The 27,738-nt window shown below is 45.2% G+C and overlaps 1 protein-coding gene across 3 annotated transcripts in view; it reads right to left on the bottom strand.

Annotated features, from left to right (window-relative positions):
* MBOAT2 (membrane bound O-acyltransferase domain containing 2) overlaps positions 1–22,333 on the bottom strand; it is a 125,906-nt gene extending 103,573 nt beyond the window's left edge. The window contains exon 1 of one of the 3 annotated variants that reach the window (XM_023252136.2): positions 22,250–22,333. Coding sequence is in view for 1 of the 3 variants with exons in the window: in XM_023252133.2 (XP_023107901.1) it covers positions 21,457–21,531 (75 nt within the window). In the remaining 2 variants the exon portion in view is untranslated. Of the gene's footprint in view, positions 1–5,843; positions 5,867–21,456; positions 21,640–22,249 lie in introns of those variants that run through there. The other 2 variants (XM_023252133.2, XM_045054995.1) reach the window with 2 other exon arrangements.
* Between the last annotated feature and the right edge of the window lie 5,405 nt (positions 22,334–27,738).

The following is a 27,738-nucleotide window of genomic DNA, read 5'->3' as shown; positions in this document are numbered from 1 at the left end:
CTTGGATCCGAGTTCTCCAGCCCCACTGCGCACCAGCTGGGAGGGCCCGGAGGCATATGGACGGTGGACAGCTGCACCAACACACCCCAACACAAGTGAGCTTTGTGGTGCTGTTGGGAGGAGCGAGGGGGAGACCTGAGAAGAACGAGCCCATCTCAACACAGAACGCACGCTCCCTAAGGGGAAGAAGCCATTTCACACAATTTGCTCACATTCTGCAAGGATGATCAGTGGTAACTGCTGTTTGTTGGGCAGCTACAATGTACTGAGGCGTCTCACAGCCGCCGTTACCGGAATAATAACCTCAGTAACCTGGAAAACAGTTATGAATAACCACATTTTAAAAATGAGGAAACGGAAGCTCAGAAAATGCAAGCAATGTGCCAAAGTCCGAGAGCAGGGGAGCCAGATTTGAAACTGGGGCCAAAAGGAAAGATCACCCTCAGTCCACTCCCCCCCCCCCAATTTGCATATGGCTAATTTACAACAGTTTGGGGAAAGAATGATGAAAAACCATCAACATTTTCCAATATCCAAATGCTAATTCTGGACTATGAGATTTAAACTGCCAGTAGATTCTAGGCCTTGTGACCCAGGGCCCCCCCTCACCCAGTAAAGCAGGAGGCTCTCTGGGCTGGTATCCCTTTCCCACGGCCATCAGGATCTCAAGGCCACACCTGATTTTGAGGCTCCGTCTTGACTGTCTGCCAGATGACATTTTAGTGTGCAAGTGACATCACGACTGGAAAAGACCGGAAGGGAAGCTCCAGGGTGAACAAGGATTGCCTCTGCCCGAGTTATAGTAAGTTAATATTCTCCACACTGGAAGGGAGTGCCAACATCATTACAACTTTTGCCTTGTCACCACGCACATTCAGACAATACGTGACAAGGTTGACAGGGTGCAGAAACTGTTAAAATAGAAGCAACGCTGAGGACAACAGCGAGTTTAGAGATTCAAGGCAGAGAAGACAGATGAGATTGACGACTATCTATTAATGATTCCTGCCACTGACCAGAACTTACTGTCTTCTTAAATTTTATCACCATATATACATTTTTCCACACGGTATTTACTGACTGTTCACGTGAATGACATAGATCCAAAAAGACTTCACTGTATTTTTTCAGTGTTAATTTCTCCTACTTTGTCTTTACTTTTTAATTAGAAAACATATTCTAATATTAATATTCATCCATCACTCTGCAGGAACTTAACTTCTTTACCACTACCTATTGATGAGAAGAAAAGAAACACTGTAAAGCCTAGGTAAGATGAAAAATTCAGGGTCTGTGTTATTTCACTTAGCTAGGTTCTTTGGTGAAATGGAAATTGTTTTAACTACTATTGTTAAAACATCTATCTATCTATCTATCTATCTATCTATCTATCTATCTATCTATCCCCACTTTCCTTTCTTGGTGTTTTCTTTTTCCTCTCTCCTCCTTGGTTTAAAAAGAATTTAAAGCAGATTTCTTTTTTTCTGACTCCAAAACCCATGGGCTTTCACTATGCCACTGTTCTCAAATCAGTATCTAGTCACTGACTGCTACAAACCAACACGAACTCGTCCAGCACTGGAGATTCAAGAGGTAATGAACAGTTCTTCCACCAGGAGCTTACAATCTAGTCTAGTAAATAAACAGAAAAAAAAAAAGAAAAGAAAAGAAAACAAGATTACAGTCCAGTATGATAACTGCCATGAGTCATGATATACACAGGTGCTGGAACAATAATAATGGCAAAAGTTACTCAGCACTTACTATGTTCCAAACTCTACACAGAGAAAAGATCGGACAAAAGTCCTCACCGTAGGATCGCCTGGGTGGCTGTTGGTTAAGCATCCAACTTGGGCTCAGGTCACGATCTCACAGCTTGTGAGTTCAAGCCCTGCGTCGGGCTCTGTGCTGACAGCTCGGAGCCTGGAGCCTGCTTCGGATTCTGTGTCTCCCTCTCTCTCTGCCCCTCCTCCGCTGGCCCTCTGTCTCTCTCTGTCTCTGTCTCTCTCAAAAATAAATAAAAACATTAAAAAAAAAAGTCTTCACCACAATATATCCTACTTGTCAGGGGGACCCTCAGTTCCCTGGGTGTCCTGTTTCTCCTAGTAATGCTCTGGCCCCACTCCCCCTACTCCTTCCCATTGGGGGAGGAGCGATTTCACTCAACATTCTGGGCTGAAAGCCAGCCTACAACCTGCTTCACTCTGTGGGAAGTTTACTGGGGAGCAGTGTTTCTTCTGGGGGAAACCTGTAGGCACCCGGCTCTGCCTGCGTTGGGGGAGTTGAGTCGACTCCCCCAAGCAGCAGGGCTCTGGGAACTCCAAACTCCACATGGTGGCACGTCTAAGTCAAGGCCTCCAATCCAGCTTCCGCAGAAGGGCTGACAATCCAGCCCACTTTGGTCTGACTCTTGTATCTCTCTCTGTCTCTCTGTCTCTCTCTGTCTCTCTCTCTCTCTCTCTGTCTCTTGGCCAGGTCTAAATTTGGCAGGAGGGGTTATTAGTGACTAAATCCTCAAACTCCAACACTACCATTATCTTTTTGACATACAAAGGAACCAGGACTTGTCCCACCTAGAGGTTAAAGGACTAGTGGCAAGTTTCCCACCTAAAAAGCAGCACTGTCCCCATTTTACACCACTGCCTCTTAGCAAGAAAAAAAAAATTCATTTCTGAACTGGTGATGCATTACTCTTAAGGGAGAATGACAAAAAGGAAGTAGAAGTTAAGGCTAAGAAAGGTCATCTGTTCTATCGTTTGCTGCTGATAAATTATATTCAGTTAGCTTTAGGAAACAAAATCTAAAAAATACATATAATTATCAGGTTCATAGTTCATTACTACAACAGACAAATATTTACTGAGCACCTGCTACGTATGTGCCAGGCCCTGTCCCAGGCACTAGTGAAAAACCAAAACAAAACAAAATGTCTACTCTCATGGATATTACATAGTGAGAAAAACAGACAATAAAGAAATGAATATATAATGTCAAAATGTATCAAATATATTTTTAAAAGTGCGACAGAAGAAAATGTCAGGAGGTTTTATTTTCAGATGGGGAGATCGGAGAAGGCCTCCTTTAGAAGGCCTTGAGCAGAAAGCTACTTTAAGTAGAGAGTAAGCCATACAGACATCTCGAGCACGAATATGAGGTGCAAAGGCCCTGAGGTGGGAACATGCCTCAAATAGTCAAAGAACTATGAGAAGGCCAGTGTAGATGAAATAGGAGAAAAAAAAATCATAGGAAATGGGGCTAGAGAGGCTGGTGGGGCCCAATCATGGCAGGAGTTGGGATGCTAGTCTCAGGCAGAAGAGAAGTCCCCGTGGGGCTCTGAGCAGGGATAGGACCTATGACTTGCACTAAATGTCTATCTTCAAATGTTATCCTCCTTTACATTTCCTATGGTAATATGACAATTTTTTGTTTGTCCTTCATGTACGGGTAGAGAATCAAGGAAGAGTGGTCCCTATTATTCTCAGAAACATGAGGCAGGACCCACTAAAAGAAGGACGAAGGAAAACTGCAAGTGGCTGCTCAATTAACCATGACACCTCATTAGAGGTGGCTCAGGATGACAGGTGAGCACAAGGCAGGAAGATATCCAGCCTCCAGCGCCCCTCACCCATACCATCCAAGCCACAAGTGGTATGGTTCCAAATGTTGGAACATTATATAGGTTTTGGAAAGCAATTTAATAAAATTGGAAATGACTCTCAAAATGATAAGTAAACATAAAAGGTTACAAAAATTTAACATTCCAGAATGCACCCAACTTTATTTAAATACATACATATACGTGTATACACACAACACATACATGAGTTAGCAAAAGTAGTCTGAGTTGAAAAATAAGGGGTGATATTTTAATTTTCATCTTTATACTCTGTATTCTATAAATTTTACACAGCGAATTACGTGTTACGTTTTAAATCAGATAGACAATACACAAACTAAATTCAGTTCCCTGTTAGAGAACATAATACGTCATCGGTAAAAATACAAATGAAATAAAAAATGCGCAAATGTCAAACATATTTACAGGTAATATAAGAAGCAGCAGCTCCCAAAGAGCAAAAGAAATTTGAGATGCCTTATTTCACCCACTTTTCAAGTTACAGATGAACTGAAGTGTGGTTCTGCCCTGTCATCCAGCCCAAAGCCACTGTTCTGCTTTGGTTTGGGTCTTGGCCTGTTAAAGGTCAAAAGGCCCGATGCCTATTTCCTGGTCATTTCTCGCAACCTTGAACTTCCCACTTACCTCAATTTCGTCTCGAGAGAGCCTAACCCATCATTATTTCCGACGAGCAAAGTCGCACCAATTATACAAAGAGAGTATGTCGTTCACGTTTATTCTTCACGACTATTAACCTTCCAATATATAGACAAGCATTGTGCATTAACCCCGGAGAAATTCACCCTATAGGATTTACATATTACTATTCTATCAGGTAAAATAGAAGTACAGGTTTCTCATCGCAAGAGTAAAGTGCTGTTATAATGAATGAGTATGAAAACTATTAGCTATCTGGTTCCATTTAAGTCATGAAAAATGACCTTTTTTTTTTTTTTAATGAAAATGCTCTATTTGGGAATTCTACACATCTTGTGAGGATGAGTTAAAACCAGAATAATCAGCTTTGCCATCTCAATTTCACAAGCAGAAAAAACTCGAAACTCACACACAGTAATAACCACAATGAATCATACATACACAATAAAAGGATATCAGGACTATGAAAAAAAGGGAGGCGTGAAAAAGAACTGGGGTATCCAAAACATGTTTTGTTCTCACTAATTAAACCTGAAGTCAACAGTCTTCATAAGAATGTTTAGGAAAAGAATTCCTACTGTTTTGAATCCACAGACAGAAACAAGTGTTTGCAGAGATAATTAGAAGACACTGTCAATCATTTTCAGGAATTGAAGACAAATTCTTGAGATTTGCCTGGATAATATTCAGCTTTGACCCAATGTTGATTTTAACCATTCAGCCATTAGACATTTGACCAAAAATGTGATCTGACTGACCCCCATTTAAACACAATCTTAGATGACACATCTCCAGCATTTCATCCATGTTCTTCAGGTACACTCTTTTTTTCACACCTGAATACACAGTTGGCCAGCTGTGTACAATGAGTCTGCTGAGTCTAAACAAGTGACATTCGGGGCATGCCCAGTGGTTTCTATCATTGTCTCAAAAGTATCACTTATGCGAACATGCTCCATTACTCAATCAGTAATTTTTCTTAATTTTTAAAAATATTTTATTTATTTTTGAGAGAGAGCCAAGACAGTGCATGAGCAGTGGAGCAGCAGAGAGAGAGGGAGACAGAGAAACCGAAGCAGGATCCAGGCTCCGAGCTATCAGCAAAGAGCCAGACATGGGACTCGAACTCACAAACCGCGAGATCATGACCACAGCCAAAGTCGGATGCTTAACCGACTGAGCCACCCGGGGGCCCCAATCAGTAATTTTTTTTCTTTTTTTAGTATGTATTAGTAAATAATAGAGGCAAAAAGCAGTAAATCTTCAAACAAGTATACCCTAAAAAGGGCACCACTGGAAAATGTGGAACTTCCAGATGTGTGGCATCCATCCCAGGAGAGCTAGAAGTGTTCACACATAAACCCATGAATTCCACAGAAGATTTAGGGGTACTGATACCTAACTTACTGAAGCGTAGTTGTTCACAAGCCAACCATGTAAAGAATGAATGCAATGTCCCCAACGACCTAAAAGGTGACCATGAAGAGATGGGCTTCTTCAGAGCCTTTCTGGATTATTTCAGAAAGTTGGTGGGCCCCAGGATGACAAACTCTCTCACAACTACACTTACCCAGAAAAGGAACTCACTGCCCAAAAAAAGGGAGCAAACTCTCCATCCAGAAGCTTTAGAAGAGTAGAAGCCAGAGGGCCGCTCACCAGAGACTTCCCAGCGAAGATCCGATTTCACACGGGCAGTGCTCACCAAAGGCGCAACAGAGGCGACCGTTCATGGGGTGCCTGCTCCGTGGTACAGGGAGAGCGAGGCTCAAGCGACTCACGTGGCTTGTGACGCTTCATGGCAGAACCGCAGCTTGACTCCAGGCTGACTGCTACACCTATGATCTTAACCACTGGAATCTTGATGCACGAAGCGTGTTTGCTTTTTAAATAGCTACGCCATCAGACCCTGCCCGTCTACTCTAATCTCTGCCATCCGAGGCCTCGCACCAAAGCCCGGCCAGCATTTACTGAAGGACTCGGTCGGCCCAGCTTCCCTTTGCGAAGTTTCCTCGACCGCAGGCTGCACAGCCTCCCTGGGATGCCAGGAAAATTCATCCTTCAAGATTCTGTCTCAAACGTTACCTTGCATGACCAATCCAACCCCAAGTTACGGCTGTTTTTCCCTGGATGATTCCAGACCGTGCCGGAGCCTGTCCTGTTCTCCCGCAGTAAGAGAACCGTAGCTGGACAGGGCTGCCCACGGAGGCGCGACTTACCAGCCCCCATCCGCACCCCCAACCAGCTCCTTGCTGCGTGACCTGTGGCCACGTGACGAAGCTCCAGCAGAAGGAATGTGAGTCACAGTGATATGTATGTGCCACTCGGGGCCAACAACTGCCACCGCAGGGGTTCTTTCTCCTTTTCTGCTGGAAAGACTGGAGGACTGGAACCTTCCAAGTTCTCAAAGTATGGTCGCCAGGGCCGCGGCAGGAAGATCACCTGTGAACCCACTACACGTGCAAACTATCAGGCCCCAATCCAGACCTCCTGGATGAGAAACCCTCCCCACAGGGCCCAGCAGTCTGGGCCTTTCTTCAACAAGCACAGCAGGGGATTCCCAGGTGACCTCAAGCTGATGGACCACTGTCCCGGGCGAACTAGCCTCAACCCGGCTGACGATGGGGCGCCAGGAGCAGAACGATGTGTTGAAAGGAACACGGGTCTTTGTATGACCAGGTGGTGCACAGGTCTCCCCCAGTCCGGACCAGCTGCATCGAAACTGCTTCCTGAGGAAAACAAACCACTATCTTTAAGTCACTGACTTCTTGTTGGGATTCTCTGTTGGAGCAGCCTTTTCCGAGCTAATTCCAACATCTCTCCTCCGACGCTCACTTGCGTGCTGTAAATACTTGTCCGTCTTTCTCTCGCTGCTACACAAGAAGCTCAGGAGCCAGAACCCTTCTGTCCCATCTTCCCATCCAGGACCCGATAACCCCCCGGCCCATACATACCGCCTATTCAGGACACCGTGCCGTGTACCTACCTCTGTGCTACCTGTCCTACCAAAACGGTGATTCCTAACATCTCAAGTGATACCACAACCCAGCTTTCATAAAACCCAACTTTTATAAAAATGTTCTAGGGGTTCCTGGGCGGCTCAGTCGGCTGGGCACCCAACTCTTGATTTCGGCTCGGGTCGTGGTCTCGCGATCTGGGAGCCTGAGCCCCGCGTCAGACTCACAGTGCGGAGCCCGCTTGGGATTCTCTCTCTCTCTCCCCTGCGCTCCTCTCTCCCCCTCAAAGTAAAATAAACTTAAAAAATGATTTATTAAAAAGAAAATGTTCTGAAAGTACGAACATTCACTGCAGACTACAACCCTGCAACTATCTCCAAATGTCCACAATCATTCTCAGAACGATGCCAATTTGTCAAAGGTTTGTCTTCTACAAGCCGACTACTTAGTTGACTGCATTCCCAGTTTCAGAGATAGCTCTGGATTTTGGTCACGGTCCACCTGCCCGGGATAGGACTTACAGTAATAGGCAACACATGTGACTTTCCTTGGCTGCGCCTGACCCTGCTGCACTGTGCTGTCCAACAGGGATGGTTAATTCACTTGCTAACCCATGTCACCAGCCTGGCCAAGACACACTGACCTATAGGGCCTTTCTTCAATTTACAAGAGCTAAAACCTCAATATTATACATTTACCAAATCTAGAATTAGGGACAAAAGAAGGAAATGAAGTTTAATAGTTTCATTATTTTCCAGAGGTCCTTGCTTTCAATCAAATCAATACAGAAAGGAAAATAATCCAAGACCAGCCTTGGGCACTATTCCAATTTATTTTGTGTGCTGACACGGTCCCAACATCCTCTTGTCTTTAATATTCTGGGGACTTTTTTTTTTTTTTAATCGACTCAAGTGTTGGCTACCAAAGTTACTTGATAAATTACTTTATAGTCCTATGTGGTAAACTCTGAGTCTGTGCCAAACACCTTCTTGGGGCAGCGTACTTCTCCATTAATTTCTATTTCCTATACTTACAAAAGAAACCTCTTTAGAATGGAATCCTTCCAATCCATATTGGAAATTGTAACAAATACGCAGCTTGACGATATCCACAATTCTCTTCAATTTTAACCAGTTTATTAGAATTTCCATTCAAATCTAGCGGAAGGCTGAGGCTCACCGTCACGATGCCAAACATACTAAGACTTTACTATGTGACTTTAAAAATACTCTACAAGAGCAAAAGGAAAAGACACACTAGGCTGACACTACAGGGAAGGTACAGAAGCCAGCTCAGGTGGGAGCATCATCTTGGACTAAGAACCCCTGAACCACCTCCGAAGACACAAAGCACTAGTAAGGGTAGCTTCACCCTGTCCTCTACCTTCATCAGCTCGGCTCTACTCAGACACCAAAAGTCTTCGTCATTTCTATTCTTGGTAAGTAGCTAACATGAGCAGCTGTGCTGGTCCTGGTATTAGAAACGGCACGCTAACACTCACAGTGAAGCATACTGTAGAGTAAGCTTCAACTCCAAAGCCTAAACAGTTATCGCAAGACAGAATACTCTGGCCAAAATTCAATGTACACTCTAAAAAAAAACTAAAAACCTGATAGGGGCTTATAAAGCAATCAAGCCCTTTCGAAGTATTACTTTATTCTCTACTAGCTAGATCTTTTTTTAAAAATGTCACACCCCATAAAATAGCCTTGACAACTTAGATCAACTAATAATTGTAATGCTGGATCTGCAAAAAGAATGAAACGATAGTAATGTGAGATTCCAACGTTCCCACCAAAAAGGGATATTAACTTTCAAGATTATTTCCAAAGATGTGACCCACTCCAAAGGAAAGGAACTAGTCAGGTGAAATTTAATTTGAAACTCTGTCGGCAAATTTAAGGATGAAGTCACCAAGCGATGAATATAAGAATTACATCTCCAACTACTGCACGGCAGGCTTTGCAAGCCTTCTCTACCGCTGACTGCCTGCTACAGTTATTATCTGGTCTGGTATAGTTATTACACTATGCCAGGGCAATATACTTCAGAGTGGACTGACCACCATCAACTATAATAGAAAATGCTACCTACTTCTTAACGGCCAATAAGCTAAATCTGTCCTACATGTGTTGCTCGAGCTCAAAAAAAGAAAACTTCAGAAAATTTTAGCCAAAATTAAAAAAATCATATTTTCACAAACAATCCAGCATTCCAGCTGCCCTTGAAAAATCAGCTTTGGGAGGGCACCTGGGTGGCTCAGTCGGTTAAGCATCCAACTTTGGCTCAGGTCATGATCTCACGGTTCATGGGTTCAAGCCCCACATGGGGCTCTGTGCGGACAGCTCAGAGCCTGGAGCCTGCTTTCGATTCTGTGTCTCCCTCTCTCTCTGCCCCTCCCCTGCTCAAGCTCTCTCTCTCTCTCTCAAAAAACAAATAAGTATTTTTTAAAAATTAAAAGAAAAAGAAAAATCAGCTTTGGTAACCATCAGCAAAAGTGAGTGAGGGCTTTCCTTTTAGACTGGGCATAGGCTTTCCAGATGGCCAGGCTGTCCATGCCTCAGAAGATGGCTGAGTCTACATTTACATTTATTTACCTTCCCTGCCTCGTGCCCTCTAGACATCTGAATTTGGAAATACGCTGGCATGGCTATTTCACCTAACCCGTGACCTGGTCAGCTGAATGGCACCTTCCAATAAACAAAAACTCCCAGGGGTTTACTCGTAAACCTGAATGCTGCTCTCAGGCAATTCTCCTTTTATACAATCAATTTCTAGAACTTCACTGAAGGTCTTTACACTTATCTTTGAAGTTTAATACTGTTAAATTAGATGCATTCAATTCAGTCACTATTTATTGAGCACCCACAAGACGAGTGGTTTTGAAACTAGTGGTTTTGCAAAAAGGCAAAGCCTCTTTCCGTTCAGTTTTAACAAGTATCACCTAAATGTCTTTCATGTGCACAGATCTACCTAAAATTTAGTGTCAAAAAAGAGAAGGATTCAGAGGTTTTTGTTTGTATAAGCAGGGAGCTCTTTATTTTATTTTAATATGCATGTAGCTGAGTAACTTAAATATGTCCAAAATTAGATATTATCTGTAAGCCTGACCTTCCATAAACACCTAGTTTGGCACAGAAACCCTCTAAAAACTAAGAAAGCTTCTAAGGGATTATGGATTAGCACAGAAAGTATGTTACATTTTTGTCCACTGCCTAGACAGGAGCAAGGCAAGCTGGTCAGAGGCCTGGGCCTTCACAGAAGAGTGAGGTCCCTGGTTGGCAGCTGGGGGGGGGGGGTCCCCTTGGCCTCCTCTCTCCACAAGGACACTGGCTGCCCAGAAAGGATCCAGTGATGACACCTGCTGCTGGCAGAAAGCCAGGCTTCCTGGGACTGGCTTGGGGGAGGTGGGGGAATATCCCAAAGGAGCCTTCCGGAGGGCCCAAATGAAAGGGGAGAGGGCGTGGCACCACAAGCTGCGGCCCTTTGTTCTTTGTGAATAAAGACAATTATGCACTTGGAAGGCTTCGTTTTTCTGAATCTCTTGATAACAGTGCTGATAAAGCTTCTCTTTTCAATCACCCCTAATCACCCCTCATCACCAGACACTGTAATCATTTAGCTGAGAATACTGGGACCTCTCCTGGTTATCTTCATTTCCCTTTGAATAATCATCACAGTCCTCCAAAATTCTTGGGTGCTTTGCTAGTCTCCGTTTAAGTCACCATCTAGAAGAAAATAAAAGTTGGCCTAAAGGGTTGATGTAGCTTCCTTCTGACCTCCTAGCTTCCTTCTGAAATGCTGTGCAGTCTTTGGTCAGCCTCACAACACAGGCCCATGACGCTCAAGGCTATGCACCTGCTAAGAGGCACCACGGACCGGCAGGAGACCAAATCCCAGGGGGACCCGAACCCAATTTGGGGAGCTTACCCAGCTGGGCTGCAAACACAAGAAAGCACCTCATCCACTGAGGTCACCACTGATCTCCAGGTCCCATGATCTGCCCTGTAGCTGGGGAGGGCGTGAGTGGCAAGGACAGAGTGAAAAAGTGAAGTGGTCGCAGGACAAAGAGCCCTGAGAACCGGGGCACAACTGCACAGGCCCTCTGCCCGCTCACTCAGCATCGGGCCTGTGTGACCCCCTCAGCCAGGACCCTCCACCCCCGCCTGGTCAGCTGCTCCTACTCGTGGCTGTTCTGAAACAGTCCTAAAACCACAGCATTAGCCTGCAGCCGCCTTCTGCGTTGTATCCCGCACGTCTAGCGCACGGTCAGGTGTACGATGGGCACTCAGACACTTGCAAAGAGCGTGGCTGTAAACGCACTGACGGACAGACGGACCAGCCTCAGGGATGGGCTGAACCCCCCCCCCCCCCCCCCCCCCCCCCCCCGCACAACACCGCGTCCTCCACAAGCCCTGGGAAAGGACCTCGGTAGTCATTCACACCCAGCCCCGAGCTGCCCTTTCTCAAGGCCAACCACACCCCCTGGGGCGGCCCCCCACCCCACCCCATCTGACAGACCAGGACACTGCTGCTTACAAAAGATCAGCGAATGCTAAAACCACAGCAGCTAGCTAATAAATCACGATCGTTGGTGCCAATCTGTGCTTTTCACCACACCAGTTCCGCTTCCTCCAAGCAGTGTCTAAGCCAATGCTGGTCCTCAGCATGAAGGACAAGAGCAGGAGTAAGAGGAGGCCACTATTCCTTTTTTGTTGTTAATTTTTTTTAATGTCTATTTATTTCTGAGAGAGAGTAAGAGTGTGAGCGGGGGAGGGGCAGAGAGGGAAGGAAACACAGAATCCGAAGCAGGCTCCAGGCTCGGAGCTGTCAGCACAGAGCCCAATGCGGGGTTCGAACCCACAAACCACGAAATCATGACCTGAGCCAAAGTTGGATGCTTAACCGACTGTGCCACCCGAGGCCCCTATTCTAACTCCCATCAGGGAGAGTTGTAAAATAAGCAGATGAAATAATTTTTTTTTAAAGTGCTGCAGGTGCTATCAGAGCGAGTTAAAGCAGGAGGGGGCATGAGGCAGTTGCTTGGGACGCCCTCATCAACAAGGGGGGGGGGGGCAGATCACCCGGAAACCAAAGGTGGATTCTCCTACCACTGCTTTCTAGAGTTGGAAGGATACTCACACTTGAGAAGCAGCCAGTGGAAAGGGGAAAGACCCCACGAAGCACCCATTAACTCCTTCCTAAGAAAGAAAGATCTGGATAAGAATGGGCTTTTGCTCTGAAGACAGGGAGGGGCGAGTGGGAGTCCAGAGCCTAGGAGAGAGGTTGAGCGGGCCCACTTCAGGCAGAGGAAACAGCTTAATCAAAGGCAGGGAGTTAGAAGACAGGAGAAAGCACGGAGGCAGGGAGCGGGGCAGTCTTAGTCACCGAGTACAAAGTACTTGTAGCAGCAGCAGACAAGGATTTAAATTCCAAATCTAAATGCATGGCCTTTGGCAATATACTGCTCCAGTCTGGGGGTGGGGGTGGGGGTCTCTGAATAATAAAAAAGGAGCTGGCATCACAACACAGAGATTCTAAGCCTATCCTTCAGGGGCCAATGGTTCGCAAAGGCAAGCAGATGGTAGGAACCAGGGCGAGCAACGCCTCTCACAGGAAGGCCTCCCATTCAGGGAAGACCCCGCCCCGCGTTCAGGCTCCTCACACTGTCTACACCAGAAGTTACACACACAGTCACTGGGCATAAATGACAGGACTGAAAGGACACGTGTACATCAGTCAACAAAACACTTGTTCCATTTCAGGGCCATACCTTCTAGAGTACGTTACGAATTTTATTTCTCCAAATCTTGTGATCATATTGCCAACAGCACCATTACACTGCATTCTATTTCGAGCTTACATGTTAAAGGATTAAACACAAACATGTAAAAAGTACATCATAGGGTGCCTGGGTGGCTCAGTTGGTTAAGCGTCCGACTCTTGGTTTCGGCTCAGGTCATAAGCTCACAGGTTCGTGGGATCGAGGCCCACGTCAGACTCTGCACGGGCAGCACAGAGCCTGCTTGGGATTATCTCTCTGCCTCTCTCTCAGCCCTTCCCCAACTCGTGCTGTCTCTGTCTCTTTCAAAATAAATAAATAAACTTTAAAAAGTAAAAAATACGTCACATTTTTATAGCCCTTTAGTAATATGGAGAGCCTTAAAAAGCTCTTTAACTCTGATGGTGGTTAGGGTAGGAGACTGGTCATAAACACAGGTTCCCTGGCCCTCATTCAGGAGGTCTGGGGACACACTGAAAATATCTATTTTTAACAACAAACCCAAGTGACTTTTGACACTTTTGGCACTTTCAAAAGCACTGCACAGGCAAGCGTGGACGCTGTGAGGAGTTAGGCAGGGAAACAACCGGGCATTTCTCGAAGTCTGCTGCTGGATGTGGCTGTTAGTGTTGGAGGCAGACGCCTGATGGCAATGGTTGTAAGAGCGAATAGGAATTGGGAAAATGGAAGCACCAAGCATCAACTATTCTTTCAAAACGTGCGACTGAGAAGAGACAGAATGACAATGTGCAGTATGGGGTGTGCGCAAAGGTTTTTACTTGTAGAGAAACGAGTAATACCGCACAGGGCTTATTAGTAACCATATTGTTCTGGATATTTAAATGCCGTCCAGGTCCACCTGTGCCCCCAAAGCATCAACTTGCCCTGTGGAGGGGACGGCGGCAGGAGATGGGAGGATGAGAAGGACGTAGGGGTATTCGTCCCTCCCAACCCCCTCCCTCAAGCTCACCGCCGCAGGGAGCAGCCCCTAGGGCTCCCCCCTTGGGGTTTTCTCCTTCCTCCCCCTGGCCTCTCTAGCCCTAGCGGAGCTGGTACTGGGGGACTGTCCCATTCCTTGCTGATTTCCCTAAACCTGCACTGATCTTAGTAAATAGTTCTTAAAGGTCTCCCCGGTTACCTAGTTCAATCTGGCTCCCAGCAGACCCTGACTGATGCACAGATCACTAAGCAGAGTAAGTGCCAGAACAGCACCGAACCCAAAACGTTTTTGTGGTTCGAGTAAGGAATCAGTCACAGTGAGATGGGATTCAGAAACAGACTGACACGCACGGTGTACTGGACGCAGAATTGGAAGAACAGTCAGGATGTTGGCAGCAGAGGAAGAAGGAGGGGCACGTCATTAGCACCGGTTCATCCCTCCTGAATCCCGGTTCTACCTTTTCACACATCAGCTACCCCTCCCTCTTTTCCACGCTCTACGCATTGACCAAAGCATGACTTCAGGCTTCGCCCGTGTCATTCATAAAATCTTTAAGTGATCTCTTCTGAGGACTGTGTTTATTTTATTTTAAAATGAAATAAAATTGTGTGTGTTTTCCTTTGAAGAAATCTTGTCAAGTTCTAGCACTGGGGAATCCCGCCTGTTAACTGAGTGCAGGCAAAGGCTGTGTGTGAGTTGTTTTGATTATTCCCCTGGAAAGTCAGCCCCGACGGACCACAATAAACAGAGAGTAGGGTTATGTGTACCTGTCGAGGTAGTACCGAACACACGAAGTTTTAAAGCAGGGGGACAAAGAACTCTTGAAGCATTAAGAAGCAGAAAAACCACTTCTGATTCCAAACTCCAAACTGGATTTTAATCCTAATTTAATCACTGTGTGGGCATATGACTGAACCTGAACCTCCTATTTCCCTTCCTGAAAAAGAAGTCCTAAAGATTAAAATGGAATACATACGAACAGATGTTAACTTACATGCACTCCATAGTTTGCGGAGGAAAAGCGTATCAGACACGTGCTGGGAGCCAGGCACTTCACCCAGACTACGTGTTTTCATCTTCACCAACATCTACAAATAGGTTATTATTTATTTTACATTTGACAGCTGAAGAGACTGGGGCTTAAAGGAAAAGACGGTAATTTGCCAAGCAGCACAGGGCTGGCAGAGCCTGGCTGCAGACCCAGTCGTGCCTGTTCCGCTCTCCACCACACTATGACTTCCTACAGACCAAGGGACAGAAAACCGGGAGACCAGTGTGAACTTAATTGTCAGGGCGTGTGGCATTTTGCTTAGCTGCCTCAGATTAAACAGAAAGGCAACTTCGAGTCTTACTGTTAAAAACTTCTTCAAAACGTATTAGTCCCTTCTCCTCCCTTGAGTTTTTATTTATATTCCCTCCAACTCTGGCCAAAAAGAATTTGGGGCAGCTTCCTCAGTTAATGAAACAAACACAGGATCATGGAATTTTAAAACTAAGCACAACACACATTTTACACAGAAGGAAACTCATTTATGTAAAGTGACGTATCTAAAATTAGTTAACTGACAGGGCCTAAAATACAGATTCAAGATTCCTAGTCCCATATGCCTTCCTTATTAAAAGGAATCTTCCACGGCAGATTGTCTCAGGATTTTCTGGGTTCTCGTGATGAAGACTGATGCTCATTACGGGTGTAAAAGTAGACAGGACAGACAAATGAGTTAAATATTTATGTCCTAAACCTAAAGCATTCAAATGGCGGCTTTAAAATAAAATTAATCCTTGCTTTGCTTGTTTTACTGCCACTCACCTTCTTCCCCTTAAAAATCTCCTTAAAAAGGCTCAGTACTGAAAACTCTGCTGATTTCTTCATCTATAAAATGGGGTTCACCATAGCACAGAACCCTAGGAGGATTAAGTAAGTCAATGTTTTAAACTACTCTTTCCCTGAACACATTCCTCCATTTCATTGGTTGCCTACATCGTACAGGGTGAGAATATACAGAAAAGGTCAATCAACAAACCAACCGACCCCAAAGGAAACAGGATTTTATAAGCCTCCACACTTCTCTCTCTCTCTCTCTCTCTCTCTCTCTCTCTCTCTCTCTCACACACACACACACACACACACACACACACACACACACACACACAGTTTTCCCCTATTCCAACCACTACCACCAGCCTCCAGTGTTTGGGAAGTTCTTTATCTCCATTCTCTCCTCCAAAAATCTACTGGCAATCCATATCTACAACAGTGATGTTAAGACTTTAAATTAAAATTGACCTTTGGGACGCCTGGGTGGCGCAGTCGGTTAAGCGTCTGACTTCAGCCAGGTCACGATCTCGCGGTCCGTGAGTTCGAGCCCCAAGTAGGGCTCTGGGCTGATGGCTCGGAGCCTGGAGCCTGTTTCCGATTCTGTGTCTCCCTCTCTCTCTGCCCCTCCCCCGTTCATGCTCTGTCTCTCTCTGTCCCAAAAATAAATAAACGTTGAAAAAAAATTTAAAAAAAAATAATAATAAAAAAAATAAAATTGACCTTTTACTCAAATGCTTAATACCATATCTATATATACATAACACATATATAATATATATACACATATCACATATATTGTATGTATACATACACCTAAAATACATCAGACCTTGAATCTCACCTGACTTCACAGGGTACTGAGAGGACAATTAAATAATACAACGCTGTGAAAAGAGGTCTGTAAACTGTAACGTGTTATCCACTGTAATTATTGCCTAACTTCGCAGGATTAGCTACAGACAGGTCATATGCCATTCCCCACCCATCCTTTTCTCCCTCCTTCCAAACCTTTCAAAATATCTTGAGCCTCCTTCTTGCCCTCTCCCCCCTCCCCTCCCCCCCCCCCCCCCCCCCCGCAAACAGTTTAGTCCATCATCTCTGAAACACTAATCCTGTCCCCAAACAGGACTGTCTTGATGAGGCCAACTGGCTGCCAGGAAGGCCAACCTGGATACCACGCCGCTAGGGAAATTTACTCAAGTTTCACGGTATTACAGCATCATGGGAAATAAGGACAGAAAATGGTGAAAGGGAAAGAAAAGAGAGTAAAGGGAGGGAGGAGAGAGAGGGCAAGAGAGCAGCCTCAGTCTAGTAACTCAGAGAGGTAAATCAAATGGAATAGAACATACATACGATGAGATTTACACACACACACACACTCTCTCTCTCTCTCTCTCCTCTCTCTCTAAAAAACAGGTTGATTTGGGACATGTAATTATTCTCTCTTGCTTGTTACTCCTCACTTCGGGGTCTTTTAAAAATTCACCGCACCAGCAACTAATCCAGAACATAATTATATTCAACGACATCTGGTGCCTTCTCCACAGCACTTTTGGCCCTTGTCTCGGTACAGCTCTCCCTGCGTCCAAATCCTCCTCAAAACCCGCTCTCCGTCTATCCCCTTCATGATAACCACCCAATAAAGTCACCTGGAATGCAAGGCCTAGAAAGGTGAAACCCCACAGGCTTACAGCATCATTTACCCTCACTTCATAGCGGAGTTAGTATTTTCATTTAAATTTAAGGCACACTTGGGGTGCCTGGGTGGTTCAGGCGGTTGAGCATCTGGCTTCAGCTTGGGTCATGATCTCAGAGTTCGTGAGTTCGAGCCCCAAGTCGGGCTCTGTGCTGACAGCTCAGAGCCTGGAGCCTGCTTCGGAGTCTGTGTCTCCCTCTCTGCCCCTCCCCTACTTGCACACTCTCTCTCTCGAAAATAAATAAGCATTAAAAATTTTTTTTTTTAATTTAGGCACACTAAACAAATACTATGGTTACCTCAAGGTCACTCTGCAATTCTCAGGAAAGATTAAACAACCCAGGAGTCTAAGACAAGATCTGTTCCTTTTCCTTGCCTGGTCTTACTACAAAATATTTCTCTTTTCTCTCTTAACTTACCCTGCAACGCACGTTTGTATATTCCATACAGGCCAGTATTTTCTATTGTTTCAAAAATTCTCCACTCACTCTAGTACAAGAGATGAACTAGTTCTCTGGCCCTACGGTTCTGTTTTTCCTCTGACATTAAACAACTGCTTTTAGGGGCGCCTGAGTGGCTCAGTCAGTTAAGCGCCTGACTTCAGCTCAGGTCATGATCTCACAGTTCGTGGGTTCAAGCCCCATGTCCGGCTCTGTGCTGACAGCTCAGAACCTGGAGCCTGCTTTGGATTCTGTGTCTCCCTCTTGCTCTCTGCCCCTCCCCTGCTCGCACTCTCTCTCTCCCTGTCTCTCTCTCTCTTTCAAAAATAAATAAACATTTTTAAAAAACAACTGCTTTTATAATTTCCTAAATTTTCAAAACATTTTTAATTAGCACATACCAAATTAACAAACTAACAAGTTATATTTTTACACTTTTCATTTCCTGATTTGTCTTTTTCCTGTTGAATCACACTATTTGATTACAAGTAATTCTTAGGCTTCCTCTCAACTTGAACTCAATTATTTACATGTTACAAAAATTAATTTCTATTTCAAAATAATGATTAAATGACTCTTTATTCATCCAATTTACAGTAAGAGTTTAGTTATTCCAAGAGTTTTATCAGCAAAAAAGTTAATTCTTCACTGCTTCAAAGAAATAGTTCAATCATCACCATAAAAAGTTAAGACATGTATGGTTAGTAATCCAATCTTAAGATGTGCTTAGAAAAGAGGAAACAATTCAAAATACAAATGGCTGCAAAAATTCAGAGCAGTCCCAAGAGAAGGAAGGTTGTCCAAGATAACAAATCAAGACCTACAGATAATAAAGAAGGAAAGCCAAAATCTCAAGTCCTGTCACCTTCCCTTGAGTTTCCTGCTTATTTCAGTACCGAAAAGAACTTGCTCTGGATTGCTGAGATGTTTAAATGATTTCATTAATATCAAATCACTTTAAAAAGTTGTTAAGCATTACATAAACTAAAAGAGGGGTGCCTGGGTGGCTCAGTTGGTCGAGCGTCCGGCTCTTGACTTCAACTGAGGTCACGATCTCACACTTCGTGGGTTGGAGCCCCACATCGGGGTCCATGCTGGCAGTGTGTAGCCTGCTTGGGATTCTCTCTCCCTCTCCGCCCCTCCCCTGCTCGTGTGCTCTGACTCCCTCTCTCTCTCAAAAATAAACAAACTTAGGGGCGCCTGGGCGGCGCAGTCGGTTAAGCATCCGACTTCAGCCAGGTCATGATCTCGCGGTCCGTGATTTCCAGCCCCGCTCAGGCTCTGGGCTGATGGCTCAGAGCCTGGAGCCTGTTTCCGATTCTGTGTCTCCCTCTCTCTCTCTGCCCCTCCCCCATTCATGCTCTGTCTCTCTCTGTCCCAAAAATAAATAAACGTTGAAAAAAAAATAAAAAAAAAAAAAATAAACAAACTTAAAAAAAAAAAAGATACTAGCATAGGGGTGCTTGACTGGCTCAGCTGGTTAAGCTTCCAACTATGGATTTTAGCTCAGGTCATGATCTCACAGTTAGTGGGATCAAGCCTCACAGGCTCCGTGCTGACAGCTGCTTGAGGCTGCTTGAAATTCTCTCTCCCTCTCTCTCTGCCCCTCCCCCGCTCACATGAGTGCACAAAGGCTCTCTAATAAATAAATAAATAAACATTTTTTAAAAATAAAAGGTATTAGCACAGGAAAAAAATATATTTCATCATGGTAAGCAGAGAAAGGAAGAATACACCTGTTCCCTAAAATTAACGAAAGGTTACATGGTGACAGATGGTAACTACACTTATCTGGTGAGCACTGTGTAATGTACAGAATTGTCCGATTACTGTGCTGTATACCTAAAACTAATATAATACTATAAATCGACTAAAATAAAAAAACAAAGTTCAAGGCCTATCTCCCTTGCTCCTCATCATCAAAAAAAATCTTAAACAGATACCCACCCTGCATTCGCCGATACCCTGGCAGCAACCTACTTAAGTCACGGGTGTAAAAACACTAAAAGGTCACACAGTGTAGTTCAGTTTGGAAAAGTGAGAATCCTCCACAGGGCTGAGAAGATTAAAAAAAAAACCCAAAACCCTAAGTTCTGATAAGTTTATTAATAAACAGAGGAAACTACTTTCTTATAGTACATGATTAATTTCACCCCTGGCACTTTATTAGCATGACCTACAACTGTTGCTCAAGATTTGTGGGGGATAGGCATTTTACCAGGAACCAAAAATTATGACTGAAACAGAAGTAAGGGATTCAGATGTGAACACAGGTAGAATTTTTTATATAGTCGTACACACACCAGTCCTTAAATTTAAAAAAAAAAGAAAAAACAGTAAAGCACAAAGTAAGTTCATGTCCTAGTATCAGGCACAGGAGTGGTTTCCCATCTGGCTGCTATGAGACCCAGTCTGGATACAGAGGAATCCTGTCTTATAAATGAAATCCCTGATGACATCAACGGACAGCAGCACTCTCAAGAAAACAGCAGTGAACCAGGATCCCTGTAAAGCCCAAACACTTCTAGATCACAGTACACCTGAAATAATTGCAAGCAAAATTTTCAGTTGATCTAGCCTGGGGCTACAGCAATTATCTATCTCCGCCCTCCCCCCCTCCGCCCCACTTCCCCAACAATGACCCTAAATGTCACTATCCTAAATGTCAGTCTGAGAAAATACTTCCAAACTTTTTCTGAATAAAAATGGCGCTGCTTTTCCCATCACACTACTGTTTATTTCTCAAAAACCCTTAGGCCTTTCACACAAGCTCACCTGGCCTCCTTTAAATACCTCCCTTCCCCAAACAGTGTCATATGGGGTTTTTTTGTTTGTTTGTTTTGTTTTTTGTTTTGGAGGGGTGTGGGAGAGAGGGGTAGGGTGGCTTCTTCCAACCACAACGTTGCAACTTTCTCAGCTAGAAATCCTGGGATTATTATCTGACTTTGACTTTTCTTCATAACCTCTGCCTTCCCCGCAAACTGTTGCCTCTCTGTTCAATAAGCCACACTTCAGTGCAAACTGTCCCAAGGTGCAGGTCGCGGAGCCCTAAGCTGGCCACCCCCACGCCACGCTCGCGGGTCTAGTGCACTCTCCGCTGAGGTCCATCCATCCTGCTTCCCCGTGGGGCATTCGGTGCCACGCGCGCAGGGCACAGACACCAAAGCACAGCCTTTCTACACCGTCTACACCCGTGCCCACACGCACTGCAAGTGGCTTCGGGACTCCGGATCGCCGAGTGCCCGGCGCACACACGACCCGGCTCGGGGCGCTGCTGTGGCGGGCAGCAGGGCCAAGCATGCACGCGCGCACGTCGGTGCCCGGAGCCCCCCCGGGCTGCACGGGCACGGCCGGGATGGGGGCTGGGTGGGCACGCCGGGGAGGGGCGGCTGGCGCGAGATGGCGTGCGGACAATAACAGGCGGGTCGCCCCCTCCCCTCAAGGGGCGGCCCCCGCCGCAGCCCGTGCCCGGGGTCCCGGCTCCCGCGCGGATGGCACACCGCCGGGGAGGGGGCGGCGAGGGCGCGACGCCAGCAGGGCCTCCTCGGGTACCTGGTCGATGGGCAGCTGCACGGCGTTGCTGAGGGGCTGCAGCAGGGTGGAGCCCGTGGTGCTGGTGGTGGCCATGGCCGGCCTGGCGCTCCGCCTGCCGCGCTCCGGCCGCCCGCGCCGCTCGCCCGCGCGCCGTGCCGGGCGACGCCGAGGATGGGGATGCAGCCGGCGCGCCTGCCCCCTGGCCGCCCGCGGTGTGAGCGGCGCGGGGCGGGGCCAGGGAGGGGCCGGGGGCGGTGACCGGCTCGGCCCTCCCCCGGTGCCCCCGCCCGCGCCCGCGCGCCCGCGTTCCCGCTCGCGCCCGCGCCCGCGCCCCCGGCCTCCCGCCCGCGTCCGCGCCCGCTCCCGCGCCCGCCCCGCCCCCTGACTTCCAGCAGCTTCCAGCGCCCCCTCCCCACCTTGCGCGCCCTCGCGCCAGACAGCCCCGCCGCCCAATCGCGGCGCGGCGCCTCGACGCCCGCAGCCAATCAGGGGGCGCTGGCCGCGCCGCGCCCCGCCCCCATCTCAGGCCTCGGTGAGGGGCCGAGGGGCGGTCGCGGCCGAGGGCCGTTCGCAGGCGGCCCTGCGCGGTGCGGACGTGGCGGGGTTTTGCCCGGTCACCCTTTTCGTCGTCCTTCCCGACAGTCGGCGGACAGCCACCCTTCGCTAGGAGGAACCGTGGACAACAAAGGGGAACGGGGTGGCCGCCAGACAAAGGGAACGACGTGAGGGTCGTCGTTGAGCCAGGACTGGGGGAAGTTGGGGACAAAACCAGGAGGCTGGGAAGAGGAGGGCGACGAACCAAAAAAGTGACCTGGATAAGATGTCCCTTTGTCTTCAGGAGTGCGGTGGACAAGCCCAAACTTGAAGCCAGTTTCAGTTGTGTGTGCCCCTCAGTGACCCCACCCCCCACCCCCAGCCCGGGGCCCTCGAGGGGCAAGAGACCCCGGTGCAGCTGGACGCGCGACCCAGGGCTGGAGGCCGTTCTCACCTGAACTGCTTGCTCTTGGTGGCCAGCAGCTGCTCCCTGGGCATCTCTGCACCCCTCGGTCACCTCCCCCCAGTCCCCACTGCTGTTGCTTTTGCCGCACGAGGTGTGTGGTGGTTTGTGTGTGATGCGTATATCGAATCTATTTGCCCAGACTTAATAAAAAAGGGAACCATTTGAGTTCCTTGGAAATGCAAGTATCTGTTTAGAAGACTTTTTCAAAAGGACTCCTGGAGGTGAATATCAGGAAAGCTCAAAATTCAACGGTCCGAAATTTTTGGTAGAAACAGCTAATGGTTCATGAGCCTTCAACCACGGGTCAGATGCTAATTTGAATGCTTTAAAGGTAGCGATCGGCCAACCACGTGACATAAGTACAGTTCCCACCCTCAAAGAAATGGAGGCACAGAGCAGTTTGGTAAATTGCCAAAAGAGCACAGCTAATAGGGAGCAGAGAAAGGATTGAGAGCCAAGTATTATACCTTTAGAGTTTATCTCTTGAACGCTAGGCCCTCTTCTTCCTCGCACTGAAACCCAGTCCAGAAGTTCTCATCAGCCAGCAGGTGTTCCCTTTATTACATTCCTACTGGAGAGTCTTGGATGCTGAGACAGCGCAGATACAAATACACGGACCACTGTAAATTCCCTGGACCTCAGTTGTCTCTCTGAAAAGGAGGCAGCTGAATTACTAGGTTCAATCTCCTGCTGCATAACGTTCTTTGGTTGTTGGGTTAACTTAATCCTGACAACCAAACTGATTAAAGGACAGAAGGAAATGCCAAAGGCCTTCGTTCTGCCTTGGGGTAGTGGTGTTCCGGTGGGAGTTGTAATCAATTAGAGAGGAAACCTGTTCAATGGGCTGCTCATTAAAACATACCAATAATCTGGAACTCTCTATTAATATAATGTTAGAAAATGTTATTCTTTTCCTTTTCTCCACTTGGGGGAATCGTAGAGAAAGCATACAGGTGTCTGAGCATAAAACCGAAGGAGGAATCGAAATACCATTTAAAAAACTTAAAAGGTGGGTGTTGGGAACATATTGCAAGCTAAATAAAGTAGCGTAAAGATACAGTCTCAGGTCTAGAACAAATAATGTCTACAAAAAAAGAGTTTCCTTAGATTGAATTTTTATCTTAGTAGAACATGAAACACCTCTACTTGGGGTGCAAATATCTGAAATAGGGTTTTAGCCATCCGGAAATTTGCGTCAGAGTTGTAAAGCTATAGGTAAAATATAGTGTAATGTTAATACTCAGATTTTGAAGTCAGATCTAGATTTTTGGCTGTCTCTGCCTTTGATTCACTGCAAAATCTTGGGCTACTCAAACTTTCTAAGCCTCAGTTTCCTCATGTATAAAAATGAGCATAATAATAGCACCCAAGCCATGAGTTATAACGTTAGAAAGCTTACCTAAATGAAGAGCTCAGAGCTGTGCTGGGTACATGGTAAAACTTCAAAAAATATATTACCATCCAAGAAATGTAATTCTGAAAATGGAAACTATTTTTCTCATATTAAAAATACTACATTTTCATGTTTTTAATGAAGAAACTGAGGCCCATATTTTGAGCTAATAATTCAGTGATGATTGCAGAAATTTGATGCAAGCCTTCTGCCCAGTATCTGCTAATTAGACTGAAAGCTATTAAACTGTGATGAAAGGGGAGAGAATTGAACTAATAATATATAATGCCTCACTATCCTACCTCAGATAACATCCATCTTATAAAAGTGAGTCTCACTATCTTCATTCTTAAAACAAATAATAAAAAAAGTATATTGAGTACTTGCTATGTTCATGAACTTTGTGGGGCTATAATCAAAAGAAGAGACAGTCATATACAAAATAGAGAGGGAAGTGCTGTAAGAAAAGTGCCAGGTAAGGTCCTTTTTCTAAATCAAAAGAACACACCCAGGAGAATGTGTTGTCAAAAGACCTGAGTTTTAGTGCTGACTTTTCCACCAAATAGCTGTGAACTTGAGAAATCTGTTTAACTTTTCTGTGCCTCAGGAAATATTGCTCATTGTCGAACTGGGTAATACAACTTCGTCCTACCTCACCGAAGTATTGTGACTCTGAACGTGAAGTTAATAATAGGCTAAATGATTTTTAGAGATATTAGTAGAGAGATTAGTGTGAGAAATAACAACTAGTAGGAAAGAGGTTTCGATACAGCAACCACATTTTAACAAGAGTAACCTAGACCAAACTGTAAGAGCACTGAGCAGGGTTCACATAGGATAAAGTGACTGTCTCCCTTGCTCTCCTCCACCCCTGCCCCCCGTAAAATGGCTATGGTAGTTAAAGATCGCTAAAATGAAACGTATTTTTAACTTTGAATCAACCACTCACAAGAAATGAATAATCTGCCGAGCTGCTTTTGTTTCATAAAAATGGCCTGTGTCGTGAAACAAGCGTTCTCAGGCCAAGTATCCTGCCTATTCTGTGTCCTTATATCTTAGAATAACCTGGCTGATGAAAGGCACTGGACCATACACACAATAAAAGCCCCGGTTAACTGGCATCTTCGAGCACTTACAAGCTACCCCTACCAGACCAAACATGAAATTCAGGAAGTCACCCTTTAAGACCTAACATGCTTCCATTAGGACTTCGCAAAGTACGCTGAATAAGGTGTAACCGATACAGGAAACCGTAAAGGTAGGAGACCTTCACTGAAGTCCTTGGCTCAGCAGTCTTCTGGCTCTGCCTGAACCAGGCCCGTAACAACAAACAGGTCTCTTCAGTTTCATCCGTGTACACATTAGGAGATTTAGAAACTAAATAATTGCATGGGTGACTTCTTCCTTTAAAATTACATGATTCCCAAGAATTTCTAGATTTTTTTCTGTCTCCCTGAGACTACATCCAGTCTAGGTTTATTTGACTAGAGGTATAAACAAAACTATTACTCATCAGCTTGAGAATTGCATTTGCTTTGCTGGTTTCAGAACTCTCATTTATTTTATCTCTAATCAAACTTTCTTCTTCAAAATGTCCATGATTTTCAGTGACCTGTGATGACTTCTGTGTTATATCTCTGCGTCTTGGGGAAACGATCCATTTTCCTCACAGATTTGTTCAGCTTTTTCATGTTTAGATGAATGAGTCAAGTCTCAATAAAAAGAATACCCCCTTACAGCTTATTTATCATAAGTATGCCATCTGAAACCCTTTGGTCTCAATGTACAAACTCTCAGGCTTCCCCATGTTTGTGTAATGGCATTTGTGTCCAAATGATGAAACGCGTTAAATGTAAGTCACAGTACCTACCCCAGATTTCATCATAATCACCATTACCATTAGTAACATTTACCACATCTATTTGGGGTACTGCGCCGCATAGGAAGGCTTCATTTTCTCAGTCCTGCCTAATATTTCAGGTTATTTCTGTTTACCTACAATTATAAGAAGAGTTCCCTTCCTTAGAAATGTTGATATCTCACTGCTCTTCTAAATAGTCTGGTCTGACTAGTGGAGAGGAGTTATACCCTCCTCTTCTGTTGCCAGCTAGGCAACAAAGAGAAAGCCTTTGGTGATTCTCCAGCCCACCACGTTCTGTGTAGTCCCCCAGAGGCCTAACACTTTGAGCAAATTTCCCTCTTCGTGGGTAAATGTGTCAAAGAACATATTGTGTTGTAGGTATTTTCTGCTCAAACCCTTCCTCCATTACTGTCGTTTTTCGGATGCTGGGTTTTGCTTCCCAGATTACAATACTGATGCAAGAGCCCTAAGCAGTAAAGAATTAGGAATGAGAATCATCTCCACATATACAGTCTATGGTTGTTACCACATCTAACCTAGTTCCCTTGCCAAAGAACTTGCTCTCCCGTACAGATGGTTCTTCCGGTTAAACATGAAGTACTTGATAAGGAATGCCTTATAAGCAAATAATGGTCTGGTTTCAGTTTCATAAAATTATCTTTTAATTTATTTTCCATTTGAAAGCTGATAGTTATTCTCTCTTATTTGTGTTTTTATATGTAAATTCTGATCTGGGTTTTAAATAGTGTATGCCACAAGACAATTCCTATTAAAATCCCAACACATTAAAATTAAGTTGGGAATCTGGGGCGCCTGGCTGGCTCAGTTGGTAGAACATGTGACTCTTGATCTCAAGGTTGTGAGTTTGAGACCCACATTGGGCATAGAGCTGACTTAAAAAAACGAAATTGAGTTATAATTGACAAGCTATCGAAAAAAATCAAGTGGAAATCTACAATGAGATACCAAATGTTCCCAAGGTAGCTTAAACCAATTGTACTATTAGATTTATAAATAATGAGCTGACATTTCCAAAATGAGAATGTAGAGCAGGTGAAAATACCACCAGTGGGAGCTCCTTTCTTAGATTCTTCATTTGAAATATTATCCCTAATTTTGGGAAGGCATTGGGAGGGTAGAATTATAGAAAGTACTAGGGAAAGAAATTGGGCACTAGAACCAGATTTCCTGAGTTTGAAGCCTATTTGTTACTTGTTTGATTTGGGCAGGTAATTAATCTGCTGGGGCCTCAGTCTTCCCATCTATAAAATGGGAAAAATAATGATTTGTGCTGTTCAAATCACTTGATGTTTGTCACACTGTAAGCTCCCAGTAAACATTAGCCATCATCATCATCATCATCATCATCATCATCGCCATTGTTATTACAGGAGTCACAGGTCTCTAAGTGTATGGTCACATTTACAATGAGAACCATAGACCAAGTAGAAGTGTAGATTAACAACAAGTTAGTTTAGTCAGCATATCTCTCCAAATTGAGAGGGAAAACAAAACCGCCAAGGACTAAAATTTGGAGTATAAAGAGAACATTAATTTTTTTCTCTCTTTTTTAAAGTTTTTATTTAAATTCCAGTTAGTTAAGGGGTACGTGGGTGGCTCGGTTGGTTGAGTGTCTGACTCTTGATTTCAACGTCAGGTCAAGATCCCAGGGTCATGGGATTGGGCCCTACGTCAGGCTCCACATTGAGCATGGGGCCTGGCTGGGATTCTCTCTCTCTCTCCCTCTGCCCCTCCCCTGCTCATGTGCGTGCGTGTGCATTCTCTCTCTCGCTCTAAAACAAATTCCAGTATAGTTAACATACGTGTCTTATTAGTTTCAGGTGTACAATGTAGTGATTCAGCACTTCCATACATCACCTGGTGCTTATCACAAGTGCACTCCTTAATCCCCATCACTTACTTAACCCATTCCCCTACCCACCTCCCCTCTGGCAATCATCAGTTTGTTGTCTATACTTAAGAGTTTTTCTTGGCTTGTTTCTCTCTCTTTTTCCCCTTTGCTCATTTGTTTAGTTTCTTAAATTC

The sequence above is a fragment of the Felis catus genome, chromosome A3 (assembly GCF_018350175.1).
Source record: "Felis catus isolate Fca126 chromosome A3, F.catus_Fca126_mat1.0, whole genome shotgun sequence".
Classification (NCBI taxonomy): Eukaryota; Metazoa; Chordata; class Mammalia; order Carnivora; family Felidae; genus Felis; species Felis catus.
Note: the sequence above shows the minus strand (reverse complement) of the source record. Positions and strands in the feature narration are given on the sequence as shown.